Source organism: Rhea pennata, chromosome 3 (genome assembly GCF_028389875.1).
Source record: "Rhea pennata isolate bPtePen1 chromosome 3, bPtePen1.pri, whole genome shotgun sequence".
Taxonomy (NCBI): domain Eukaryota; kingdom Metazoa; phylum Chordata; class Aves; order Rheiformes; family Rheidae; genus Rhea; species Rhea pennata.
The window spans coordinates 88,978,165-89,005,046 of NC_084665.1; the positions used below are offsets into that span (position 1 = coordinate 88,978,165).

Sequence of the window (26,882 nt, forward strand, 5' to 3'; positions counted from 1 at the left end):
AAAAAAAAACTTAAATGATTGAATGTAGTCATAATCTTATTTGAAGAATGCAGCAGTACCTTCAGATTTTTTTAATTTAAAAATGATGTGCATTAAAAAAAAATTGGCAGCAGTTATAAATCCACAGTCAGAAGAAATACGTGCTAGACCAGTAATATAAATGCAAAATATTAGGCAAGAAAGAACTAATAATGGGCTTTGGTTGGGAATGCAGATGTCAGCTGTGGGTGCTTTGACTGTCAATAATAATGTTAAACATAGGGTACAATATCAGCCTGTGCTTATTCTTTATTCTTCTCTCAAAATCATTAAAGCTAAGACAGTTATGACATAAGTTCTGTTATGGCTCAGTAAGTGAAGACGTGTATGGAACATATATGCGTGTATGTACTGAATTATTCATGTTTAAGGTACAGCTTCAGGGAATCAAGTAGAATGTGCTTTACTGGCAGTTAGACTTCAGACCATACCTCATAGAAGGGAATAAATATGCTTAATTTATCCTAGACCAAGCTAGTTATCAACTGTGTACATAGACTTGGACAATTTTTTTTATTTATAGTTGCGCCTGGTAGAAGTCAGGTAAGTATCGATTTCTTTTGGAAAGTATTTTTATGGGATTTAGCATACACGTACATACCCCACTTTATCTGCGGCACATCAATCTAAGTAAAAGACTTCCTATAGTATACTTGAGACTTTCCAGATTTCCTGAGCTGTGGCCACAAGGCTCCCCTTGGAGGTAGGAGGAAAGGAAACTTAAAATTAGAGGCTGACAGTGGCTCCTCAGAGGTACTTTTCCCCTTTCTGAGAGAGAGGGGTCTGAGTTAGACGTGCAGCAGGGTTCCCATTACGTCGCGAAACCCATCTCAGCAGTTCCTGCTGCCTTACTTTTATCTAATGATCCGAGATATGAATTACTCACCAGCCCTCGCAGCCAAATGGAGCCAAGAAGCTACAATCTGGCCACCTGTGATGCACCTGAACAGAACAGGCTGTCACTTGACCAAATTTCTCTCTTTCAGCCTCCATCCTGAAGAATCCTGTTGGGATTGAGATTTTTTTTTTCTTTTAGTTCATTTCATCAGGATAAAATGCATTTTTTCTTTTTTCTTTTTTTTTTTTTTTTTTTTTTAATGGTAGACACTAAACAAGCTATAGGTTGTGTCTTTTAGTATATTTAAGCATATTTCTTTTGTGGTGTGCCAGATGTGACTTATACGAGTTCAGTTGGTGAGCTCATTTGGAATATTTTAAGTTCAAATTTTGAAGAGTTCAATTCTGTATAGATTGAAAGCTGTCGGGCTTGAAATCTGTTTCATTAGAGATTTCATTTCACATTTTGAGCATTTGTGGAGGATTGTGTTTAAAATCAAACCCATATTTTTTAAATGTCACATCTACTTCATGCCTGCTTTATGCTGTGACCTCTTAGTGCAATGCACTTCAGCAGGTGAAGAAAATTCAGCTGATATAGCAAAAGATGTTGATTAAACAGACGACTCTACTCTCTTGAGGCTTATCTGAATGATATTTTGCTTTACTGTAAGTGAGAAGGAAGTTTTCTAGCACAACTAGGAAATACATGCTACCTGTTAACTGTGTTTTACCTTACACTAACTTATTATGGGACAAAAATATGCAGAAAAGGAGTTATCACCTAACACACTGAAAAATCTTCCATAGTTATGCCCATAGGCAGTGTTGACTCTCATCATTCTCAAAAGAGAAAAAACTTGCATATAGAAGTAAAATCTCAAATATCTGAATGTTTAATAATATATTAGTTAGCTAGCTATATTGTCTAAAGATATGCTCGTGTTCAATCCTGAATTTAGATTATAAATACATTGTAGTCTGTTATTGGATAACTTATAAATGGATGCTTCATATACTAAATAATCTCTTCCTGTTTTTGTTAGCATCAGTAGATTATTTATTGCAGCCTACATTACCCTCCTACTTTTTTGCTAAAAAGCTAGGATTTTACTGCTTGAAGGATTTAGATCTGTCTGAGATAAATATATCCTGCATTAGTAATATTTCTTGTAATTATGGCCAGCTTCTAGAAAAGAAGCTTCCAAAAACTACCAAGAAAAAGTCCTCTCCCCCAGTATTGTTGTTATTCAGTATGTCCTTGATTTAAATTCAGAGTTCTGCTAGTTTACTTACTGCTACCATCCTGTGCTTTAGGGAGAATGAAACTCTTAACTTTCTGGTTTACCTGACTGATGAAATTTTTGCTTAGCAGTATTATCTGTATTTTCCCATCCCATATAATCTTATGTCAGCCTAGCTCTGACCTTTATATGATGGAACCTGGTGGTAATATACCCTTCTGCTTAACAAGCTTTGAAATAAAAATGTATGATTGGCAGTGCTGCAAGAAATAATTAGTTCTGAGTAGACGTGAAAAATGAAAGGGTTGTTTAAGGGAAAAGAAAGTGATTAGACTACTTTGTGGAGTATATAAGGTTGTCTGAGCTTTTATTTTAACTATTAAAGCATTGAAATAAATTTGTCACTGTACTAAAACACATTTGAATGAATCACTGTAAAGAAGCTCCCTAAATATCATTACTGTTTATTGTAGGTTCAAGTATTTGAAACGTTAATTAGTTCATTTACTCTTTCAGAACTCCACATAAAATGTGGCCAAGTGGGAAAGCTAGTTTAGGAAAGAGAGCATGTGCACTAGATTTGCTTTAACTTAGGGAACATTTTATGGTTTTCTTCAAAATAACAAACAAACAAAAAAAAAAGTACGAACATTTCCCAGGGAAGAATTACACAGTGGTTATTACAGAGGTCAGGATGGTGGGATTTTCTGTACTTTAATTAGAAATACAGAACAAGGGAAGATCAATCACTTTATAAGTGAGTTCACAAATATGCTGTACACGGAGACAGAAAGAATAAAAGAATCTCTGGAACTGTATTTGCAGCATTTAAAATTCTCTGGATCATGCAGCCATGTTCTGTGAAGGATGAATAAAGAATGTGCTGCTATCGTGATTCTAGGATTTTTCTATATTCTGATTTTCCATTAATTAAAATGTGGTTTTTTTTGTTTTTTTTTTTTTTTTAATTAATAACAGCTCCAGCATATGTAAGGAAGGCAAAGTTGAAGCTGTGCAGCCTGGCTTGACCATTCTGCTGCTGAAGTGTCAGATGCAAGGCATTAATAACCAAATACATTTTTTTTTTCTTCTTAACGTACATGGAGTAATGATCAGAGCTCAAGATAGGAGGCATTTCACCCATTTTAGTCCTGGCTTTGTGCAGGATGTGCCTCACCTGCAGGTGATGGTGGCTCTGCTGCCTCTCCTGGTACAGGGCCAAGCTGGCTTGGGTATGGAAGTGGTTGTAAGTGATTCCCAGCAGAGTGGGATAGAAACATTGAGCCAGATCTCGCAGCCGTTCCTCATAGGGCAGATGCTGCAGCCCTCTGATCATCTTTGTAGCCCTACGCTGGACTCTGCCCAGTAGCTCCATGTCTCTGTTGTAGTGGGGAGCCTAGAACTGGACACAGTACTCGAGGTGAGGCCTCCCCAGGGCTGAGGAGAGGGGCAGGATCACCTCCCTTGACCTGCTGGCAACACTCTTCCCAATGCACCCCAGGATGCCATTGGCTTTCCTGGCTACAAGAGCACATTGCTGGCTCATGGTCAACTTGTCATCCACCAGCACTCCCAGGTCCTCCTCTGCAGAGCTGCTCTCCAGCAGGTCAGCCCCCAGCTTGTCCTGGTGCCTAGGGTTATTTCTCCCTAGGTGCAGGACCCTGCACTTGCCCTTGTTGAACCTCATGAGGTTCCTCTCCGCCCAGCTCTCCAGCCTGTCCAGGTCTCTCTGAATGGCAACACAGCCCTCAGGTGTGTCAGCCACTCCTCCCACCTTGGTATCATCAGCCAACTTGGTGAGGAGGCACTCCATCCCCTTTTCATCTATTCAGAAATTCTTCAAGATGCTACTTTGCCATTTAATTGCTTTGCGTTCTTTTTGATTGACCGCTTCTGATTCACTTTGATCTGTGCTGAGAATTGGGGCTTTCTTCTTTAGATGCTGCCTGTTTCTCCTCTGGTTGTGTTTAATGTAGGAAATACGTAGTCATGGGTTCTCCTGCCATTTAGGTACAGCTGCAATGTATGATGAAAATCATGGTTGGAGGTATAAACACTGCAGTGCCAGGATTGTGTGTTCATTGCTTCTAACTTTTTGCAAAATTCTGTAATTGAATCTGAAGCTTTGTGAGCTTATTCTCTCTGGGCCATGAGAGGGAGAGTTTTTCCAAGTTACTTCGGTGTGTGAATGAGGTGGCAAGATGAGGGATGATCTCATTGAAATAAGTTGCACTGCTGTATTGTGCTTGAAACAATGTGAATGCATGAGTTTGGTGCCTCATTGCTATAAAAGTGGCACATCTTATTGACTCTAACTTCAGAATTTATGAGGATAACGGAGCCTGTTGCTCCGTTTCACTTAATGACATCTACAGTGTGCTCTCATCACTATCTAATGCTCAAAATGTAATAAACTCCATTATGGGTAATTATTAATGTGATGAATGTGTGTTTTGAACATTCGTATTGATCTGGTGCAATGCACCAACTGCATAAAGAACAATGTAAAGTCAGTGATTTATTTCAGATCTTGAAAGGTCAGTATACTGCTGAGAATTAGAGAACTTTTACTACCTTTTGGTGGCTACATCATAACATAACTTTGCGAGTTTTTGCTGGCACTGTTCATTGGAAAATTTTCCAACTACAGCTATATCTTTCTCTTTTCTATAACAGAAAACATAACATTTACATAACTAATGCTCCTTTCAAAGTATCAATATATTGCATTTGAAGCAGTGGGTTTGCTTAGCTCTGTAAATTTCATTGTTATGTTGGCATTAAAAGTATTATGAACAAAATAAGCTAAATTACTGCAGAGGTAAACTGCGTAGAAAAGAAGTATGTGGTTGCTATATCTGAAGCTGTAATTAAGAAATATTTAACTTCAAACTATTTAACTGAATTTTAAAAGATATTTAGTTCTTATGGGCTTGAACACAAATTATAGGCTTATGAGCCTTGATTTGATTTAACCTCTTATAACCTGAGACAAATGTTTGAAAACTAAATATTTAGCAGAAACCTGTATATTAGTGATTTGATAATATTTTGTATGTCTGTATAATTATAAACACTTTGTAAGGAAAACATGAGATTATTCAAATAATTTGGTAATTATTAGTTTAAATACTAATTTTTCTTTTTTTCTTTCTAATTTGGCAGGGACAGCCAGTTGGAGATTGTGATTTTAATGTTCGACTCGCATGTATAGAAAAAGAGATTATCTTTCCACGACATGAAAAGATGAAGACTGGTCTTATTGACAAAACACAAGAGCCATTCAGTGTTCGAAACAAACCCTTTTTTGACATCTACACTGCAAGAAAGGTAAACTTGATTTTAGTTGTTATATCGTGCTGAAGGCAGTAATGCAGTGCTGGGTAAAAGTTTTCTTGTAGCTTTTTTAGCTTTAAGTAAATTACTCTGCAAAGCAAATGTTTGGCAATCCTTGACTGGGATTTTGTTGTTAGGGATACCCTGAAGGTGGTTTTAGGCTACCTATTCTTGCCAAAAATTGTATTTTCCCTTATTTAAAAACTGCTGTGCTAAAACCCAGTTTCATAATGTAGAATGATGACATAGAAAGTTAATAGCTTATGTGCAGGTAAGAATATTACATTATAGGTAAGAATATAATTTTGTTTTCAGTCCTGATTTGGCCATAGTATAGGAATCATGAGCTGTATTTGAACTCACTTCGTATTCAGCAATGGTTACTAAGAGTCCATGGTAGTTAGTCTCCACATTTTCCTTATTAATATACTGCCCTAGGTCTTCTTAAGTAAAATATGGCTCATAAATATATTAGTTCCTGTCTCTCATTGTGCATTCTTTCCTTCAATATAGAAATATCCGAACATTGTGTGAAATATTCTCTTCTGTGAATTAAATGTCCCATGGGTAATGCTTCCTTCTAGAGTAACCAGTTTTCTCCTAGCGCTGCTGGTAGTAGTCCCATTTCTCATCAACATAGAGCAATGAACTTCAAATAGTCTCCTTCCGTTTGCTTTTGTCATTTCCCTGAGCATGTAGCAGATAATGAGTCTTGCCCCAAGAGGAGTAATAACGGAATTTTTGGCTAACCAGGTGGGAGCTGAAAACTAAATAATATGATATAGCTTAAGTTAGGCTCTGAAAAGGCCTGCCAGAGAGTAGGAGTCTTGGGAAAGTCTAAGTCACGAAAATTTTTTATCAGGTGGTTATACAGGTAAAGTACCATTTTGTTCACTTTTTATTTGTATTGTTGCATTTTTGGATCGTCAAGTTGGTATATTTTCTACCTAAAGTAATGTCACAATGTCATGAATTGAGAGTAAACTTTCATAGGGAAACAAACTATTTTGTCTAGAACACATCATTTTGAGCTTGAAATTAAAAGAAAATAGAACAAAAGGAACCAACAGCTTTAAAAATTATTTTCTTACATGAATTTATAGGTGAAGCATTCTGAGGTTTCAGACTATTTAACATGATTTAAAGTCATAAGGAAAACAAATGCTCAGAAGCTTTCCTAGAAAAAATCTCTAGGTGAAAGACATCTATAAGCACATTTCCTGCTAGCTATGTCAAATTATTGTGAACTGTGTTCTGGATAACACAGCTCTTATGAGCTTTAAGGTTAAAAGTCAAATTTTATGGAAATATGTTTTTTCTTTTGTTGTGGTCTCAGATTATAAAAGAAAAAATATTGATCAGTGTGCTTTTTCACCATTTTTTTTATATCAGTCACAGGAAATAATGGGTTCGGATTCAGAGGAAACTGTCCTGCGCTTTTTTCATTCTTGAGGCTATTCCAGAAATACTGAGAATGATGGGTTTTATCTGGTGAGGAACAACTAACCTCTTTTCAAGCTGAGTTTTGCAGCTTTTCAATCGATATAAATTGGATTTACTGTATAAGTATAGACATTCTGTCCTCTCATGTAGAAGTCCTGAACTCTGTTCTTCAGATCTGTGACCTCTTTCTTAAGAAACTAGAAATCATTTGTAGAAGATTTGACCTGTCTTTTTATTTTTATGCTGTGCCCTTAAAAATAGTTTAAAGAATTAGTTACTGTCATATCTAAACATTTTCTTACTGGATCCTAACTTCTTCCTCAATTCAGTTTCTTTTACAAGAGGCAGTTCAGTTTAATTGCTTAAAATCCAAGGTTCATTCTTGCTGCTGCCAGGTTATGGTCTTCCCCTAGTAATTCAGGTATAATGGTCACCTTAGAGTTTTTATTTTATTTTATTATTTTTAAAAAAATCTTGTAAACCTAATTTTTATGGTAATGTCAGGTTGTTCCATCCCTTCCCCCTTCCAAATCCCTTTAAAGTCCCGGGTAATGGACAAAGATTCCATCAGGCAACGGAACACAGAAATAAGTAAGAAAGATGCAGGCTTCATGCGCTGTGCCTGCTCTCATCAGCGCCAGATTTTTCTAGGCAGATCAAAACAGCTTTTATAGCTTTTTCCTAAAGAGACTTTGACAAGGTCTCCCCATGTTTTAAAAATATGTCTTGTAGGGCCAGGATTAATTGTAACCTTGTTAAAGTTTATTTTATAGGGAGATTCAGAAGAGCTGAATTAGGATGCTGTCTTGGTTCGTCTTCCAGTGTACCCATCTTGAAAACAGATGCTGCTTAGACTTGCTGTAGCCTTTGAGAGTGATTCTGAATTGCAATATAGATGATTCTTTATATAGTTCCTGTAAGAGGTACTGAAGGTGGTTAAACCTTTATTAATATCAAGGGACTATGGTGTGTCGTCATTCTTTGGAAGCAAGGCTTTGATATGTTTCCCTTTTTGTTTCCTTTTCATCCCAAGAAAACAATGAAGAAAAAATATTAGTAATGGATTAATAAATGTTTTTTAAAAGAAATTCTTGTTTCCCCACAATTATTTGCAATTTTCACATATATTCCTCTCCCAAATGGAGGAGAGAGGAAATAAAAGAAGAAATCCGTAAATGCTATTGACATGCATTCTTTGAATCCTTGTTCCCAAACAATTACAGTGATAGAGATTCAGTTAAAAAAGAAAACAAAAACTGTCCTGGAGACAAAAGTAATTGCTTATTCAAGAAGATGAGATCCAACAATCAGATTATGTTCATATGTACACACATCTCTATATTATGGGTCATCCTGGAGAAATAAGAACAGAATGAAACACAATACCTTAAATTTAACAACATGAACATATTGAAACTGCTTTTTTTTCCCCCTCAAATTCGGTACTGATGGTGATTTCTTGTGCTTCTCTTGAAGATGAAGGTAATGAAATAGAGAAAGAACAGCAGATTCTCACTAAGGATTCTGCCAGTGGGAAGAAAGCACTTGAGAGATTTAGGCATCTTTAGCTGGCTGAGAAATTCTTACAACGTAGCTGCAGTCCAAATTAGCTTGGCTAGATGCATATGTTCCACTTTTTGGGAAACCCAAATAATTAATGATGGAAAAAATGAGAAGCTGCAATAATGCAATGAAAGATTGCAGAAATAATGCAGAGAAAGAGTTTTCCACTTTTTTTTTTCTGTTCTTCTTACTGTAAGAGTAGGTGATACTTAACAACAAGAAAAACTTCTAATTCAAAACAACAGTCGCAGAACAGCAGCAGCTTCTGGCTATTGTCCATTTGCTTTATTGGACTATAAAGACTCCAGTAACTCGTGCTGGATTTTGAGTTCTTCTGACAAGGGAGATTTAAAACTGTTTTTCTGTGAGAGATCTTAAACGTATGAAACATACATTCATCTTTCTCCTATGCCACAACCTGTCGTTTCTGTCATTTCTTCCATCTCTCTCTCTTTTGTCTTTCTTTCTTTTTTTTTTTTTTTTTTTTTTTTTTTTGTAGAACATATTTCTACCAACATGAGACATGTACCTAAATGTTATTTAGAAAAGTCATAATTATGAGATTGCTAGGAATGTATTTTAGCCTGGACTTGCATACTGACTAGAGTATCCTTTTCTTGTAAGTTTTATATGTATTCCAAATACCTGATTCTGTAGCACACTGGAAGCTCTTTGAAATCTTCTAAGACGACAGTTGAGGATTCTAGTATACATAGACTGAATAGTTCCTACAGTAATCTGGATCCAAAAGATATGTACTGTCATCTAAAATGTGGGACCAGCATTTCTGTTGTTTACACTTTCAGCTGTTGACACGTAAGGGAAGCTGCAGTTTAACACTAAAGATTTCTAAAGGTAGGTTTCTTGGTAGTGTTGAATGTCTACGCTCCCTCTATAGTCCGTGCAGCCCTTGAGTCAGTGGCCACCAGTGGCAGTCACCCTTTACCCTAAGGTAAAGAGCTTTTGTCTGGTCACAGTGCCAGCGACTGTACTGACTGTGCTTTTATCAGCTGTTGTGGGAGTTTAGCCATATAGTACACACATAAATACCTGAATTTAATCTTCAAGCAAAGCCTGTCTTTAATATTGTGCATGCATTAAGGCTGTTCCAAGCCTAGATATATATGTGAGAGCTCCAGAGTTTTAGAGCTTTTCTTTTTTTTTTTTTTAATCATTGATTTTTTTTCCTAAAACAGGTCAAGCAGAGTGAAAGAATTCCAAAATAGTGAATTTTCTTTGAAAAACATTCTATTTAGTTTGTTAGTAGATCAATGATAGATGCCGGTTTCTAAAATAGTGAATGATTCTTAAACTAGAAGGATGGTTAAAAACCATTAATTTGGCAAAACTTTTTGATAGAGCTGAGCAACCTCAATAACATCCCTTTACTTGCAAAAAGAATCACATATTTGCGTAAGCTGACACCAACATGAAATTGTTGTTTAATAAGAATTTTGTTTTAAACCTTTTATCTAACAATTCATGGGCACAAACATATCAAAATTTACAGGGCAGAAGAGTAGCTTTATCAAAAGAAAAGAAACCAACGTACCAAGTAGTTCAGCTTAAAGAAGATAAGTGTCTCAAAGAAGAATAGGATTTAAGTGTTAATTCAGATAACAGGGTTTTTATTAACAAGCTACTAATTAATTCTGTAATGAATTTTGTGTGCTGTGAGGAATTATTACAGTGACTGTTCCTGTCAAAAGTAGAACAATATATTAGTATGCATTGCCAATGACATTTTTTATCAATGTGACCAATAATCACTGTTCTTTTTTGGTGTAGTGAAATAGTAAGGATATTAAAGAACTGCTTCAGTCTCTGTGCCAGAAAACATACAAACAATGTAGGCAAAGTTCACAAAGGGGAAAATAGGCTAAATGCTGATTTTACATGAAATTAACTGATTACATTCAGTAAAAGTCAGTTGATATCAAGTGTATAGATCAAAATTCAGCAAAATATACTTTGTACTGTAGATCTATCAGAACTGGTACAACTCAGAATGAGTTGCCAGCAGATGAGTATTGAAATGATCCTCTGGGAATCTGAAGCAGGTATTGGGCACATCTTCTTGAAGCTGTGTTCCCAAAACCTAGGAGATTAAAATCAACGGTTCAATTATTTTCTTTTTTTCTATCTAAATAAGATTTCTTAGTTGTCCATATCATTTCCAATATATTGGATTTTAACGCTTCCAACCATGGCATTTTTTCAAAGTCAGCAATGAAATAATACTATTTACTGTTCTCTCCCAAAACTCATAAACTCTTTAAGATAATGACTGTCTTACTAACCATCAGTAAAGCATCTGATATGTTGATGATTTGTTTTTGCTATTTAAAAAGATTGACTGCATCTGTGACTTACTTTTTGCATGTATATCTATTTTAATTTTCCTTATCTCAATGTATTGTGACTAGGAGAGGAAAAAAGTGCTATGCAGTGCTAGAATTTGTTTCAAGAAGAATTTCTAATTGCTTTTGACATTGATGATTGGACAATATTTTTTTATCCTTGTTTTTGCTACCAGATTTAGTTAAAGTGTGAATTATAGAAAGAAGCATTTTTTTCTGTTGAATTTTCGTCATTTCTGTAAAGAATATTACTGCATGCAGCAGTCAGAAATAAACAGAAAACGGGGGAGGCAATCTTCAGTGCAGAGCAAGCTTCAATGTTGTTTTTCTCTTTTTTTTAATTATTTCAATCCACTTGTGTTTTACCCACACAGTATTAGATCAGATATGGTAAGAAAATAAAGCAAAGAGGAGCCATATCCTGAGTTTTATTAAACTGTATATTTTGAAAGATTTTTTTTTGCCAAAACCTCCTATTTTTTGCTTTTAATAAGCCTCCTTTGCTCAGTTATCTTCCTTCTCCTCCAAATAGAGTAAAATTTCACTGCTGGTTTGCATGTAATACTTCCCCCACCGAGGGTCCTATTTCCCCTGACTGGGAGAGTTCTGCTGCTTTTTTGGGGCATATACTGTTAGAACAGATATAGCAGTGACACATAGTTTAAGAGAGCAGACTATCTGAGAATGTGAAGCAGGGATGTTTAAATGATGCAGAAATCTAAAGCTTTCTGCATATGTCAGTATTTACATATTGTTTGTATGTCCTATGATAAATAAGGGAATTTTAGGTAGTAGTATCAATACTGATGAGGAATTTTATGTGCAGCAATATTGGTAAATGGTTAAGAAGAATCATTATAGACCTCCCCAAATTTATTTTTTCTGAGTAGATAAAGATTTGAAATAATTATAATGATACTTTTATTCTTAAAATAATAATATTTAGACTAATAATTATTATTGCTCTTATTTACCTCAAAAATACAATTCTATATCTCAACAATTTTAAGTGTATGGTCATATTGTGTAACTTGGTATAAAAAATGATAATATGGCATTGGAACCTTGCCAAATTCTGGAAGTGTCAGGCTGTGCTTTCCTATCCTAGTAGTAAAAGACTTGGTGAATATATGATTCCTTTAACATCCTCTTAATATAATGAAACAAGGATTTTCATACCACTTACAACTTTGTGAAAAATATTTTTCGTTATGTATGGTCAGAATAGACTTTTTTTTAAAGTGTTGCCTTATTATGGAAAAGGACTGTGTAAAAATAGTATCGCTTTGCTCAAGAGATCTTCCTATGTTTATTCAATCACCTTTGCAACTATAGCAACAAATGTACTCATAGCTATGAATACAGTATTAGTATAGCTGAGAGAGCAAGCTAGATTTCTTTTGCACCAGTGATGAATGTCTTGATAGGGTTTACTGGCTCTGTGTGCAGCACAGCAAGGGTCTGAAGGGAAGCAAGGAATTCCTTCTACTTTCTAAATTAGTTCGTATTTGGCCTGATTCATCATATCCATGAGTGCATCTCCAGAGAGTGGCAGCTGAATGAATGTTAAAGGACTGACCAAATAGGATAATTCAAGGTAGATCTTTTCTTTGTATTTAACCAACTGTTTCACTTGCTGTTCTCCAAGAACATCAGGATCCTTTCTTCTTTAGAAAGAATCCAGCTGGAACCTTTCTTCCTTGACTAGGTGAGGTCCTGAAAGATTGACACCTTTCAGTGGTCCCAGGAAAAGTGTATGGTTTCATAAGTGTGACTTTCTTTGCTCCCTCCAGCTCTTGTACATAACTGCAGAAGATGTAGCTTCTCAGGTCATCCCCAAGACTCATTACTGTCACAGGAAGATCAAAGGACCTATCAGTTTTTGGCCAGAAAGAAAGATGGATCTCTGTTAACATCAGCATACTTGAGACTGAAAAAGTGGAAACCCCATACCACTGGTCAGCACGTACTTCATCAAAATTCAGGAAACAAACATGGCCTTTATTAAGAATTTGTTTTCATCATGGACATCTGCAGGTCAGTCACTTGGAGTCCTTTGCACAGTAGCACTTAGCTGCCTCTGCAGTCTTGCACAGTTTATCTGGGACTCTGAGATTCAGCCTGTGAAGTAGGTGGCACCTCGTAATTGTGTGCTCTGAGTTGCAAGCCAATGTACATTTAAAAGGGAAATAGGCTGACTACTTTGGTGTGAAATATATGTACACATTCTATAGTCCTTCCTCTGTTCTTTCAAAATCTCAGCAGCTGCATTTGAGAAGAAATTGAGGAGAAAGATGTACATTGTACTCCTTGCAGAGCCTGAGAGAAGCAGGGTGCATATATAGGGGTTGAACGCTGTTAAAGGAAAATAAGTGTTTCAATTTGAGTGCCTGGAGTAAGACGTGTAAACAGTCGAGTATGTCATCAGCAGACTGTCTCAGCTTTTTTTTTTGAAACATAGCTGGCTTTTGCTTAGGCTCAAGAAAAGAATCAAGTATACCTCTGAATCGTCTCGTTTGGAACTACACATCACATCTTACTTTTCTTTTGAGAAGTTTTTGAAATGTTCTCCCAGGACACAGTTTGAACTTCACAAAAGTAAACATTATAGACCTCTTTTTTCCATAGCTTGGCTTCTTCATTCCTTTTTGTAAAATGAGTTGAGCTATAGTGTTCCAGACTGAAATATTTTGGCCATTCTTTTTATTAACAACATCTGTAAATGTGAGTTAGTTTGAGTGGATTGTAGGAAGAATGCTCAAGAAGAGCGGGACTCTCAGCACTATGTTAGTAACTGAATAAGCAATCAAAACTTTTAATTATACTAGCAAAAACAAACTTTGACCATGTAAGTTTGGTTATTTTCTGTGTTTATAAAAATGTGAAATTACCTGAAGGAGCAGTAAATTTTTGTAGCATGTATCCTTTCAAATAATTAAATTGTTCCTAAGGTTGTAGATTTGGAAATCTAATGTTAGAGTTGGAGCACTGGCGCTTTTTTTTCTGATCTGAAAATTAAATGTTGTGAAGTGAGGTGTGTACTTTAAATTGCAATTATTAAATATTATGGTAACATCTGTAGTTTTGCCTTAGTATCTGTTGTTTATAACAGATTTCATAAATAAGGGCTATATCTCTACAGTATAATCTCGAACATTGTTTTAAGACAATTTTTGATGAGCTTTTGTTTCTTTTGATAAGACTGAGATTTGACTGTGAGAGGAAGAAAAGAAAGGGACAGTCACCTGGTGACTGCCTAGCTATATTCCCTTGGCATATCTTTAGAAATCTTACCATGCTGAACTTTGATATTGTTGGCGAAAACAGTATCACTAAATTTGTCAACTTCTATATTGAAAGAATTATTAAACACAGTTTATTCTTTTATCTGGGAACAGAGCTACTCTGTGAGAAAGTCGACCTTTTTAGATGACTTTCAGATTCTTACGTATGTTCTAGGTATTTGTGAGCAGTGTTGAATCTTTGCTCTTTGTCATTACGCTTGTGTGATTGGTCATTTTGGCTGCATAGCTTGTTATCTTTTCATTTATTAGTGTGGAACAGAATTCAAAGGGATAAGATCATCAAATCAATCAGTTCTCGTCTCATCATAAGGGATGGCAGCAGTCTGAGTTTTAGAATTTCTCTTAAACTGTTTGTCTTTTCCTAGTTTGCTTTCGTTGTTGCCCAGAAACTTTGGGCAACAATAAATTGAGCTCCACAAACTTTTTGTAGTTTGGGAACGTAGTATGTTCAGAAGGTTATTCTGATAAATTTATATCCACTGATGAGATGGTTTGCCTTGGAAAATTAAATGACTGTGGAGCTCCTAACAATAAATCAATAAATTGATTTTATTAAGAATGGGTGATTTCTCATCTGAATCTATGCAATGCATACTTTTCTTGTTGTTTTTTAAGCAAGGGGGGAATGGAAAGGACCATGGCAAATTGATGTTTGGCTTATGGTATGCTCAAATGCTCTGAAATATTTTTTTGCAATTAATCTGTTTTTAATTACTAATTGTATAGGTGTACTTGGCACAGTTAAAATGCTTTCCCTCTGTTTCATATTTTAAACAAGGTATTAATTTTAATATCTTTTCTTTCATTTTCCTTGATGCTAAGACATTTAAAACCAATAGGATTAGTGTTTTATATGTTGCATATTCTTAGCCTGGGAGTCATATTTTTGTTTATAAAAATACTTCAGGATTTTCAAAAGTGAAGCTATCTTTCTTACATTGAACAAGAAGTATAGGTACATAGGAAGAAAACTCTTAGAAATCATAGAAATATTTGACTTTCATTGCGAAAGCCAACCAAGAAGTCCTTAGCAAAGTTTTTCTTTGTAGACAAAAGCCTGTTGAATATGCTGCTGCGCAAAAGTGGAAAAAGAGTTTCATTCTGTGAAGTTCGTGGTCCTGTGGAGAATTGTTGCTGATTACGCTCAATGGTACGATAGGGCTAAAGGTTGAACAGTGATCCAGGTCAAATGAACAGCCTCTGTCAAATGCTGCACACTGCATCTCAGTGACTTGTCAGGTCTTAGGCTATTATCTGATTTTAAAATGACAGCTTGTCCTAGAGGGATTAGAATGGTGACGTAATCTCTACTAGAAGATTAAATGGTGTAGGACCTTCTTGAAAGTTTTCAGCCAAATCTGTGGACTGTCAGATCATTTATTTTGTTTTCTTTATTTATTTGATACGTGGGATCTTCCCCCCCCCCCCCCAAATTTGAAACAGCTTTTTGTAGTTTGGGAACGTAGTATGTTCAGAAGGTTATTCTGATAAATTTATATCCACTGATGAGATGGTTTGCCTTGGAAAATTAAATGACTGTGGAGCTCTGTCATGATTAACAAAACTGTGTAGGTGCATGACATGCTGATGTTGGTATAAAATAAGTTGCAGGCAAACGTGACAGCTGTAAACTAGTACTTGCATGGTTAGAGTTCATGAGATACAGGCATGAAAAAATGAGCCCTAATAAATGACAAAATATAGAGACATAGCTCGCTCTTGTCTGCGTAGAGAGCTGTTAACTAAAAAGCGAGTGTAAAAGACCACAGAGCCCTCTCCTTAGGTCCCCAAGTAGCCTATTGACAAGGATGTAGAGGAGGGTTACAGTCATGGGGTAAAACCAGGAAGAAGTAAATGGCAGCAGCAGAACTGTCAAATAATCTCAGTATATTTATCAAAGATTTTGAATTACATATCTTGGTGGAGGGAGAATGGTACCATCTGGAAGCCTTTTTATGCCAAAAAGATCTTTTTTCTCTGTTTTTATTTGTGTTTTTATTTTCTATGCCTTAAGGAGTAGCTTAATCGGATCACCTATCAATCCTCCGTTTCCTGACCCAGAATTGGCAGTCATTCTTTTGTGTCTGGCCTACACCATAGTTTTCACTCCATCTGTTCTCTTCTAGGTTTTTGGCCTGTTTATCATCTCCTTTAATTATCTTCTAACTGTCTGCACTCTACCATTTTGCTTGTGGTTGCTTTTATTTCTTTACTTTGTACATTTGCTTCCTCACTTTGTCCTATGCCATCTCCCTGAAAATTGAAAGTTAAATGCTGTCAAAGCAATATTGCCTTAATGCGCTCCTATCTGCTTTTCTGCGGGTGGTTGTTCACAACTCAAATCTTTTAACTGCTTTTCTTCCTGAAATGCAAATAACAGTTGACCTGGTGAAGTTAGTAAATAAGTAGTGAATAAGAAGCTGGAAAGGTTCTTACCTCAGGTTCATATTAGAACATTCTGAAATTCAGAAATCTTCAATTTACAGCTGCCCTGTATCCCAGCACGTGGTATTTCAGACTATTTTTCAGACCACTTTACCATGCGAGTGTTGAATTTGAGTGATGCAGTGCTTCCATTTATTTTTGAAGATAAGGACTTCCAAGCAGACCAAATGGAAGCTTTGTAAATTATACTGTGAAATACATAACCAAACTGTGGTTCTTGAGCTGAATGTAGATTATTACCACTTAAAATTTGGTGCTTTAACAGGAGCTGTTTCATGCAACCAGATGTGGCACTGGAATGATGTAGATACTGTTAGATAAACATAATTTTGGCTGTGGGAGGAAGAGGGTAAGCAGGAACTCTGAAGGCCAGCATTAAGGGGGGTATCCAGCTGCCTCTGGGTGTTCTTCACTTTCTGTGATCAAGAGAAGCTGCAATACTGTCTGTCAGGTCCTGTGACCCAGTTGTCTGTGGTTTTCTGACCACTGCTTGAACCTCCTTCATTAAACCTCTTCAATTTTCAGAAATATTTGAAAGCACACCCACTCTGAGAATCATTAAATACTTATTCATTAGCTCAAAAATTGCGTATCTGTTAAAATAATAAATATATTTTTTTCTCTGCCTTACTTGCAGTATTATTGTAAGAGCCTTCTTTGGATATACACCACGTGTTATAGGGATCCTAGGATTCCCCTTTCCACTGGGACTGTATGAAAATACTTGCACTGTGATCATAAGCTTCCAGGATCTGTAAATTCCCCTAACACGCAGTATTTGGACTCTAATACCTGGGAAACAGGTGCAACTGTAGGGAAATCCTTCTGCCTTTGACAACAGATAACGAAACTGGAGAATACTTGCCTTCTCTCTCTCTCTCTTTCTCAAGACTTCAAGCCATCTTCTTGTTGAGAGGTTCCCACGTAGAGTGGGAATCATGCTTCTGTGATTAATCTTTATCAGCTCTGAGTAACAGTTTGGAAATTGCAGTGGAGGTATTTATTCCATTGAGAAGGCAGTGCTCAGGCACTCAAATGCTCACATTTCACCTCCATAATAGGTAGTTTCTAGTTTGTTGCCAACACCAAGCAGAATTCGTAGCTCTGTTTATATGCTCTAGTCTCCTCTTATGATACCAAATAGAAGCATACTCCTTACAGAAATTGTTGTACACAGTAAAGTATTTGTTTTGCACAGTGAATAGTAATCATGCAGCCTGAGGTATCTGTCTGGTTACTTCTTTGTAGTTTCAGAAATCTTGATTATAAAGCAGTGTGTGGACCCTATTTCCCTGCTTAGCCTAAAAATCTGCTTAGTCTAGGCAAGCCTGCCTGAAGGTTGATGTGGGGGAAATGCTTTGCCGGGGAAACTTCAAGTACCCGCTAAAGATTGGCATTGCTCATAGGAGAAATGTTCTTTGCTCCCTTTGCATCTCCTAGTAGTAGAACACTGTCTCGAGAGCTAGGTTTTCCAGATTTACACCAAGACGTTTTCCCTGTGCTAGAAAAAATGACTCAGCTATGGCTAACTTTCAGCCTCCTTGCACTGGTGAGGTCAGTTGAGGAGACCTATGCAAGAACAAGCAAATCTGTTCATTTCCTGGAGTTAACAAAGGAGGATTAGGCTACTTGCTTTTGATTATTATTAATTGTGATGCTGAACTTCAAGCATAATATTTCAGCATAATGTAATTTGGGTTAGGGAGGAAGGGAAAGAGTTTTGTGCTTTTGGTTTAAGAAATCATTCCACACATTAGTTACTTTTCACATTTTTCAGGAAATGACCTGATGAAGTTAAAACAAGCAATCCTGAATGTTCTCATGAAGGATTATTTTAATAACTAGTGACCCACGTTTGATATTGCTGCTGCTGCAAATTAATTTAATGTAGTATAATTCAGATGTGAAATACGTCATTAAATTCTGACTTTCCATACTACACTGTGGAAAAGAAAACAATGAAACTAGCAGAAAAATAAGCACATGTAGATGAAGCATTATACTGAATGCATGTTGTAAGTTTAAACATTGGAACAGTACATATTCAATTTAGCTGTTAACATCCTTCACTGTCTTAAAATTTACCAATTATATAGCAATGGAAATAATCTACCTTTCTCTTTAGGAAAAATGCCCATAGGTGTTTAACACTGATTTCTACTTTCACCATTGTGCTATATGACCTAAACAGAGAAAACACAAATCTGTTTGGACTTAATTACCAGTTGGTATCTCAGTATGGGCGATTGAAAAGGTGTTATTTGAAGTCTTCTGAATTAGTTAGAGGACTCAGCTGTGGTGAGTAAGTGGGTCGCTCTACTCATTAATTGAGGGGCAACTGTTTAATATTGTCCTTTGTGCCACTTCACAGCCTGTCACTTTCCAAACTGCCTCCTGGCAATCGAGCTCCATGGGGAAGCCATCAGCCTTCTCGTAGTGGAATGATTTCAAGGGACATGCGCGTAATTTGGATAAAAGCACAAAGAAAATGCTGAAGATGGGGAGGGGGGAGTTTAAAGCAATTTATTATGATATAAGATTAGAGGACATCCCTGCTAGATCTTTCCTTCCTTATGGTCTGTGATTTTGGGAAAAAAAAAAAAAAAAGAAAAAAGAAATGTACAAAATTAATCTTTTTTTTTAATTAAGAAGCAACAAAATTGCAGTATTTTACCATTATGGTCTTACAGTAGCAAGTTTTAATTCAACTTCTTAGCAAATTAAGCCCTCAAGTGCCATTGCATAACTGAAAAATCAGATGTTTTTAGGCATCCAGAATATAATGTTAAATCTTAATCTGTGTTAAAAACACTGCATCTGTGCCCAGTGGAATACATTAGCCTGATTTGAATCAGACAGTGTGACAGTAAATGTGCAAAGACTTTGTGTTGTTGAATATCCATTTTATGTCTAATTGAATTATTGTATATACAAATTTGTCTTTGTTGATGAGTCTTGGTGGGAATGCTTAATAAAACTTGATGCTTAATTATCTGATTTAATTAAACAGGCATGTCCACATTCTTGACAACTGGAGACTGGATTATATTGTAGCGGTTTACTCAAGAGTTGGATGACAAATAAAACCTATCAAGTTTAAAATGTTTGAAAATTATTTAGAGAACAAATTGAAATGTCCTTGGCCACATTTGCAAGGCCTTATACTCAACTCAATGTCTCTTTTTCATTTGACAATGGAACTTTCAAATGCATTTGTTCAAAACCAGAGTTCTGGGGAACTTCTCAGCATTAGCGGGCAGAATCTTACCGAGCTGAGGACACAGCCTTTAAAGAGCCTCTGCCATCCATTCACTATTGTCGCAGATTGTACAGATCATTTACCAATAGATCAAAGAATTTGTTAATGGCATCTATTTAACATCTTCCAGCTGCAGCAGAACTCCAGTCTCAGGCAGGTGTGCAAATTCCAGTTGTGCATAATGTGTTGCCACCTTTAATCATCATCTCCCAGGGATGATGGTGAGAGGTGGGGAAAGTAATGAAGAGAAAATCTCAGTCCCAGAAAGTTGACAGTACCTTGTGGGTTAAAGTAGAGAAATGCAAAGAGCACAGTAAATTAAACTGAAAAAGTATGAAATGTACTGCCTCTTTCTCCATGAGTTAAAATAATTATGAAAGATTATTACTCTTTGAAAGAGTCTTCCATAGCATCGAGGAATCCCTGTTTCTCTCCTCCTAAAACTGTCACCAAAGTCATTTAAACTTGCTCCGTGCTCAGCCTATTTCTCTTATTTGAAAAAATCATTTGAAAACATCTTAGGTAATTGATGTCAGTTTTGCAGTTGTGATTTTGAAAAGAGATTGACAGTGAGAGATGCTTAATGCCTATTTTGAATTCAGTAATGCAGATGTGCTGTCAAATTAAGCATTAACACACAGTGCTTGTGTTATTCTTGGGTATTGTTTTGAATATATTAGGTACATGACCTTTGCATATGTATGCTCAGAACTAGCAAACTGGTGATACCTCAGCGGGACTCTTACTGCAGTGTGCTCTTTCTTTTTCTAAAGTGTCCCTGATCCAAATAGTAAGGCAGAAAAAACACTACTAACACTAGTTGTAGATTTAACTACATGAACACTATTAATCAGCTCTGAAACCAAAAATTAAATAGAGCAAAAGGAACTATCAATAATTGCCCCTAACCCTTTGCAATATATTGTATTGTTTATATAGCTTTTCTTTTTTTCTTTCTCTCTTTTTCTTGTGGCTGGGTAATGAAATCAAGGTAGTATGGTTCTTTCACATTTTAAATACCAGAACTTGCATCGCATTACTGACTGCAACAATTCTCAGCCAACCTTATATCTGAAAACAGCTTTTCTTTAAGTCCTTTAGAAAGATAGTAAAAAGGATTAAGAAGCAAGTATCAGATGATGACATATTTGATCTTCTCTTGTTTTATGTTCTATAAGAACTATCACTGACAAGGAAGCAGGTTGCAGACAGAGTGGATCGGTCTCTGGCTTTCTTGCTTGAGGGCGTTGCTCTTTCCTTGTCATACGAGTACAAACAAGAATGTCTGACCAAAAGCATAGCTGCAGCGCATGTGTCCTTGAAGTCTGACGTGCACGTTGGGTTGCATGATAAATCTGCCTCTATGACAAAGGAACGCTTTGAGGCATATAGTTCCTGAATATGCGTAAAAGGCTGTGTGACCCATCTCCAGAATGAAAGGGCTGGGCCATACTGCTGCTGTTTTGTGGCTGGTGCGGGAAGGGTGAATGATCGGCAGGTTTCGCTGTGCTTTTGTTGAGTTTGTAGTAGCCGTGTTGGACCTGGCTGTGAATTAAGTCAAGACAGATTTTTCTAAAGAGGATTTCAGCTTTCTCCATGGTAATTTAGATAGTTGTCCGTCCTCCTGGGAGGAATATGTCGACTCCTGTAAAGACTTTTCCACAGAATTGCTCCTTTTTAGAGCGTGACTCAATGAGGAATCGTGCTGTTAGTTACAATGCTACCGCACACGTGCTATTAGTTTGGGTCATTCGGATCTATCCACTATGAAATTGTATGGATAAATGATCAAAGAGGAAACTGTACAGTAGCTGTGGTTCCTTAAATTGCCATGTTATTTATGGTCCGTGGCCTACTGGTGTCAAGTCTTCAGAATACTTGCCTTATGCATGAAGACATTAAGGGGTGTTTGGGAGCCCTGCACACTATGCTCCCAGCCGGAAGACCGCTCGGAGCTGAAGTATGGGCCACAAACGCTCCTAGTGGCTGCCCGAATCCACCGACTTTCGGCTCATCTGCTTAGAACGCAAGAGAACAGCAAAGCAACAGATTTGTTGTACGTCTGAAAGGGCTTTTGTAGCCGTGAGGTAAATAAATGTGTGCTCCTGCTGAGTTTCTAACTAGCTTTTGGCCAGAGAGGAGAGGAGGTAGGTGCGGGAGCAGCACTGAATGCAGTGAGGTCACTCTCCTTCCTCTCTGTGCATGCACCTGGCTGGTGCCTCCTTGCGTTATTTCAGCCTTGCTGATCCTGCTATTATTAGTGCAGAGCTCGGGGCGGGCGCGCGGAGGTGACCAGGTGAGCGCCTGGCGTGCTGGAAGTACTGTCAGTCAGCTGGTATGTGGGAGCAGGGGCCGCTGGTAGAGCTGGTCCTACAAAGTGGCTGTAAAATACTAGAAAGTGAGCCTACTGCAAACAGATTTCTTCTTGTAATTATGCATAATGAAAGCAAGATTGTCAGTGCGTTTTCTTGTGGAACGTGAATATCAGGTTTGCTGTCCTCTAACAGTGTGGTGCTACGTGAGCCGTAGCGCTGTAGGCACATGAATACGGTGAGTATTATTTTAAAGGGTAAAGTACTGTTCTAATAAATGATATTCTGTGCAAGAAAATGCTTGCTAAAGATGATGAACTATTATAGAGCGGAAGCTGTGCAGAAAGTCTTGCAACTGACATTTTCTTACTAGACAATGATCAAAAGGTGAGATCTAGTCTACAGATCTAGTGGCAGCTAAATCTGGTAGCATTAAGTACTCCTTCAGTCAAGCTTTGGAAGGGTAAAAGCCTTTCTTGCGTGCTTGTTGTGGGGGCTACAAATTTGCTGTCTCCAGCAGGTGTTTCTGTGGTGGATTCTGGTCCAGGATGTTTAAAATTCTTCGCCTCGCTCCCTTGTGGAATTCTTGAAACGTTCTTCAGCGACCAGTCGTATCCGCTGTGCTTTTGTTTTGACTCTTGGCTATTCCTGCCTGGAACAGATGGCACTCGCTTAAACTGACAAGCTGTGGGATAGCCGAGCATTACTAATAAAACCTATCACATGTTAAACTTGACCTGACATTAATCAAGTTTTGAATGCTACAAATGATTCATGGATAATAATTAGTCTCTTGATCATATTAGTGAACATCAGTCTCACATTGCTGCCGTTATCTGCTTTCGCTCTGATAGGGAACAAATCCATTGCAGTAATTAGGCGTTTTTAATGTCTTTTGAGCCAAAATGTGCTGTATGATTTGGCAAAGAGGTTATTTTTAGTCTTTTAGTCTTCCAGTATGATTGCTTTCGGAGCTTCTAGTAAATTATCAAACTGAAAAGCTTTCTATAAAATACGTTATAAGAAGTAAATGTTTTTTAATTTTATCAGCTGAGAAATCCACCCCCCCCCCATTTTTTTTTCACCCAGTCCTTTGGTGTAATTTTCATCATTGCAACAAATTACTACTTAAATAATGATTTTGTTAAATGGTCAAGCCTTTGAAGTTTACTTTCATTCTTCCTGCTTAGCACCAAGTTGCTGGTTAACATAAAATGCTTTCAACACATATTTATATAGACAAAATGACACTTAAGCTTTTCTCTGTCTATGTAAGCGAATATTTTGAGAGGATGGCTGCATGAATCTAGGATTTGCGCTATATGCATAAATTTTTAGAGGATTTTCATGCGTTTTGAATTGCACACTGATTTTACAGTCTAGGAGCATGAAATTTCCTTTTAAATAAGCGATGAGCAACCAAGAAGTTTACACTTTCAATTCCTTATGCAGTCACCTCAAAGTAGATTTCTTCATTAATTTACTAAAAATGGAGCAGTTACCTTCCACTATTTGGTGTTTTATAATGAGCATATAAAACTTATTTAGATAATTATTTTGGGGGAATTAAGGTTTTCATTTAACTTCTACAGTTTCTGATCCTTCCCTTTCTTATGTGTATTTTGGACCATTACCATCGGACAAAAAATTTTTTCACTTAATACTTTTTAGTGTATTAGTGTAAGAATATGTAGTACTAACTGTGGTTTTGTGAATTTACTCTAATAGTTAACACGCTATATTGCCTTTCTTGCCTTAAAAGGCTGTCGTTTCCCAGCAAATCAAAAATTTTAAGGTAAGTATAGCTAAATACAATGAATCATTAAAAATACATTAGAGAATGAGACTTTAACGTGCTATAAAGATGCACTTCTGTTCGTACATTAAACATTGTTTTCACCTCATTTATTTGACATTAAGTAGCGTATTATATTTCACTTAGGAAATGAGAATGATGCAAAGGAAACTGCTCTTCAGCATTCATTGGTTCAACATTCAGTCTGTCTCATTCATGCGGTTGTATGTGAGCAATCAATGCTAATGTTGAACCACTTATGGCATTCGGAATCACTGGATACAAGCAAAAAGTGTTTACTTTATGGCTGTGTGTCAAGTCACACTTCTGAGATCATAGGCCGTGCTTGCAAGACCTTCACAGTCACTTAAGAGTCCCTTTCAATCAAGGATCTAGTTGCAATGAAGAATCAGCTGGTGAAATACTTGGCAAGTGTTAATATATCCAAGGATCTTTCTAAAAGGAGACTCTTGAGTAGGACAAGGGGGAGTGCTTTTTTTTTTTTTTTTTTTGATGATACAGCTCTTCCGGAATACTCTGTCCACTCCAGTTTTGATGTCTTCAGCTAATGGAAAAAAAATTGATAATTCTAAATTTAGAGGGAAAACTGTGGAAATGTTTAAAGAATAAAATCTGTTTCCATGGGTTATGGTTCAGAATCTGAAGCTTAATTCTGTCCCAGATAAGAACACTAAGAGGAGACTTATTCAGAGTCTAAATACATATGGAAGAACAAGGAAGAAAAGTCGAAGCAGAAAAAGATTTTATGGGAGAGTTTTTTCTTTTTTAATTATGCATGCAATAGTTCATAAGAGCAATTTAGCAGAGATTGTGGTTCTCCAGCACTGCCCACTGTAACCTGAGACTGGACGCTTTTGCAAAAGATTACTTGGCACTTCATGTCAAAAGCATATCATGTCAAAAGTTACTTTTATATGTATGGGATGATAGGTATGTCCCATCTTCATTGTAGCTATCTGAAAGTTAATCTAAACTGGTGATCTAGGCTATGTCTGTTTTGGGGCATGGGGATGGGATAGAATTCTGGGGATGAAACTGAGCTAAATACTTAACATACTCAGTGTTATTGGTAGAATGTCTGGTGTAATTCAAAATTGGGATTTCTGAAATACAAGATTTCTATCCTGATTTTTAAGCAAAATAGTTTTGCCAAGCAGTTTTTTTTTTTTTTTTTTTTTTTTTAACTATTTGTTCTTAAATTAAATTCAAGGAGGCCACCGTGGAAATACTAGAGATGTTTTTTTTAAAAAATGGGAAATTGGAAATGGGAAATATATAAAGGCCAAATAGAAATGGCTTTGTTACACAGTTCTTCAATGGGATATGTGATCTAGAGATTGTTTCGTCAAAAACTTCCTCATGCAATAATAGACACGAGGATTTTTTTAAATCTTGAGTTAGCAGACATGCAGTAGCTAATCTCTTTCAGTAGCAGACGTGCATTAAATTAATTTAATATGTTCATCAGTTCTCTTAACCATTGTACATTTTAAAAACTGTGTGCCTCCCGTTTTGGAAGTGTACTTGTTCTAGAACCTCTTAAATACTTCAGGCACTAATGTTAAAATAATTTTTATATTGAACTTGTAGAATTGAGGCATAATGGAACAGGGTATCTAGAAGTAATATCCTATTTTTAAAACAGACTGTCATCTCTTTTAGAGAAGGGCAAAGAGGGAGAATAAATAATCATTTCTTTTTAAATAAGGTGGTAATTAGTGCTGGTAACTTATCAATCTTTTTCTGAAAACTGTCCAGTATGTTTGAAAAAATCTGCAGTATCTGTACTGAGATTATACCATTGTGAAACCACGTCTGTAAAACCTGGCAGTTTTCAGGATGAGAAGATTAGTCTGTGGTCTCACGCTGAAGACTTTCATCGTTAGACAAAAGTTAGTGTCCTTGAAAGTGAGCTGAAACTTAAGTGATTTAAGATGTTGCCTGTATGAAGTGGGGAATAGGAGTATGCTCATGTCGAATTCTAGTCAACAGACAGACAGCTAGTTCAACTCTTAATTTATTGTATCCAATACTTTTGAATAAATTTTGTTCTCTTTCACAAGTTTCTCTGTGGAATGAAGAAGTAGACGATTGTTAAGTTGGAGATAACTGAAAAACCACATTAGGGCTGATTCATGCAGAATTGCTGTAGCTTGACTTAAAACTGAATGAAGCCTATGGCAGGTCTGAAACTGAAAAAGCAAGAAAACCAAGTACATGTTTGTCTTGTAATACAAAGTGATCTTTTTTCTTGTATCTCCAATTATTTTACAGACTAATAAATGGTATCAACTTTGCATCAGAAATACAGACAAAATTGTTAAGAGATGTCTCAATACTGTAACAAAGGACATCAGTAATAATTGTGTGGAAGGACTCTAGACAATTTTTTTTTCTGAAAGTTAATAGGACTTAACAGAAAAACATTAATAGATGTTTTGTGTTTTGCACAACTCATAGTACTTTGTGTTTCTATGAGAATTTTTGGTAAGGAAAAGGCAGAGATGCAGTAGTACCTACTAGACTTGCTTATTTTATGAGTAAAATGATATCTGAAAACTCATAGTTGTGTGAGTTGCCTTGGAATTACAGAAACATTAATTAAAACTGACTAGGATTGTGTGGAATCTGCATGGAAATTTCCTCCTCTTCCTGCTGGAGGAGCCAAGTGATTTTGTTATTGTGAAGTACAGAGACATCTCCAAAATGCAATTGTTCACATACCCACTCAGGAAATTGTGCTGACTGATTCAGAGTTTTAGCAAAATCAGCTTCAGTGATTCAGGTTATTAGCACTGCTTTTGATGTCATACTGTTGCTCTTAATCACAGTGGTTAAACAGCAAGGAGAAATCCTTTTGCTTGTCACACGGCTCCATTCATTTCATGTGATTATACCACTCTTTTCATCAGAGCAATATTCT

General features: G+C 36.5%; 1 protein-coding gene across 3 annotated transcripts in view; it reads left to right on the forward strand.

The window, feature by feature from the left end:
- The window catches only part of RNGTT (RNA guanylyltransferase and 5'-phosphatase), a 196,693-nt gene that overhangs the window by 73,524 nt on the left and 96,287 nt on the right, over positions 1-26,882 (forward strand). For all 3 annotated transcript variants that reach the window (XR_009958007.1, XM_062572774.1, XM_062572773.1), the window contains exon 11: positions 5,286-5,450. Coding sequence is in view for 2 of the 3 variants with exons in the window: in XM_062572774.1 (XP_062428758.1) it covers positions 5,286-5,450 (165 nt within the window). In the remaining variant the exon portion in view is untranslated. The remainder of the gene's footprint in view (positions 1-5,285; positions 5,451-26,882) is intronic.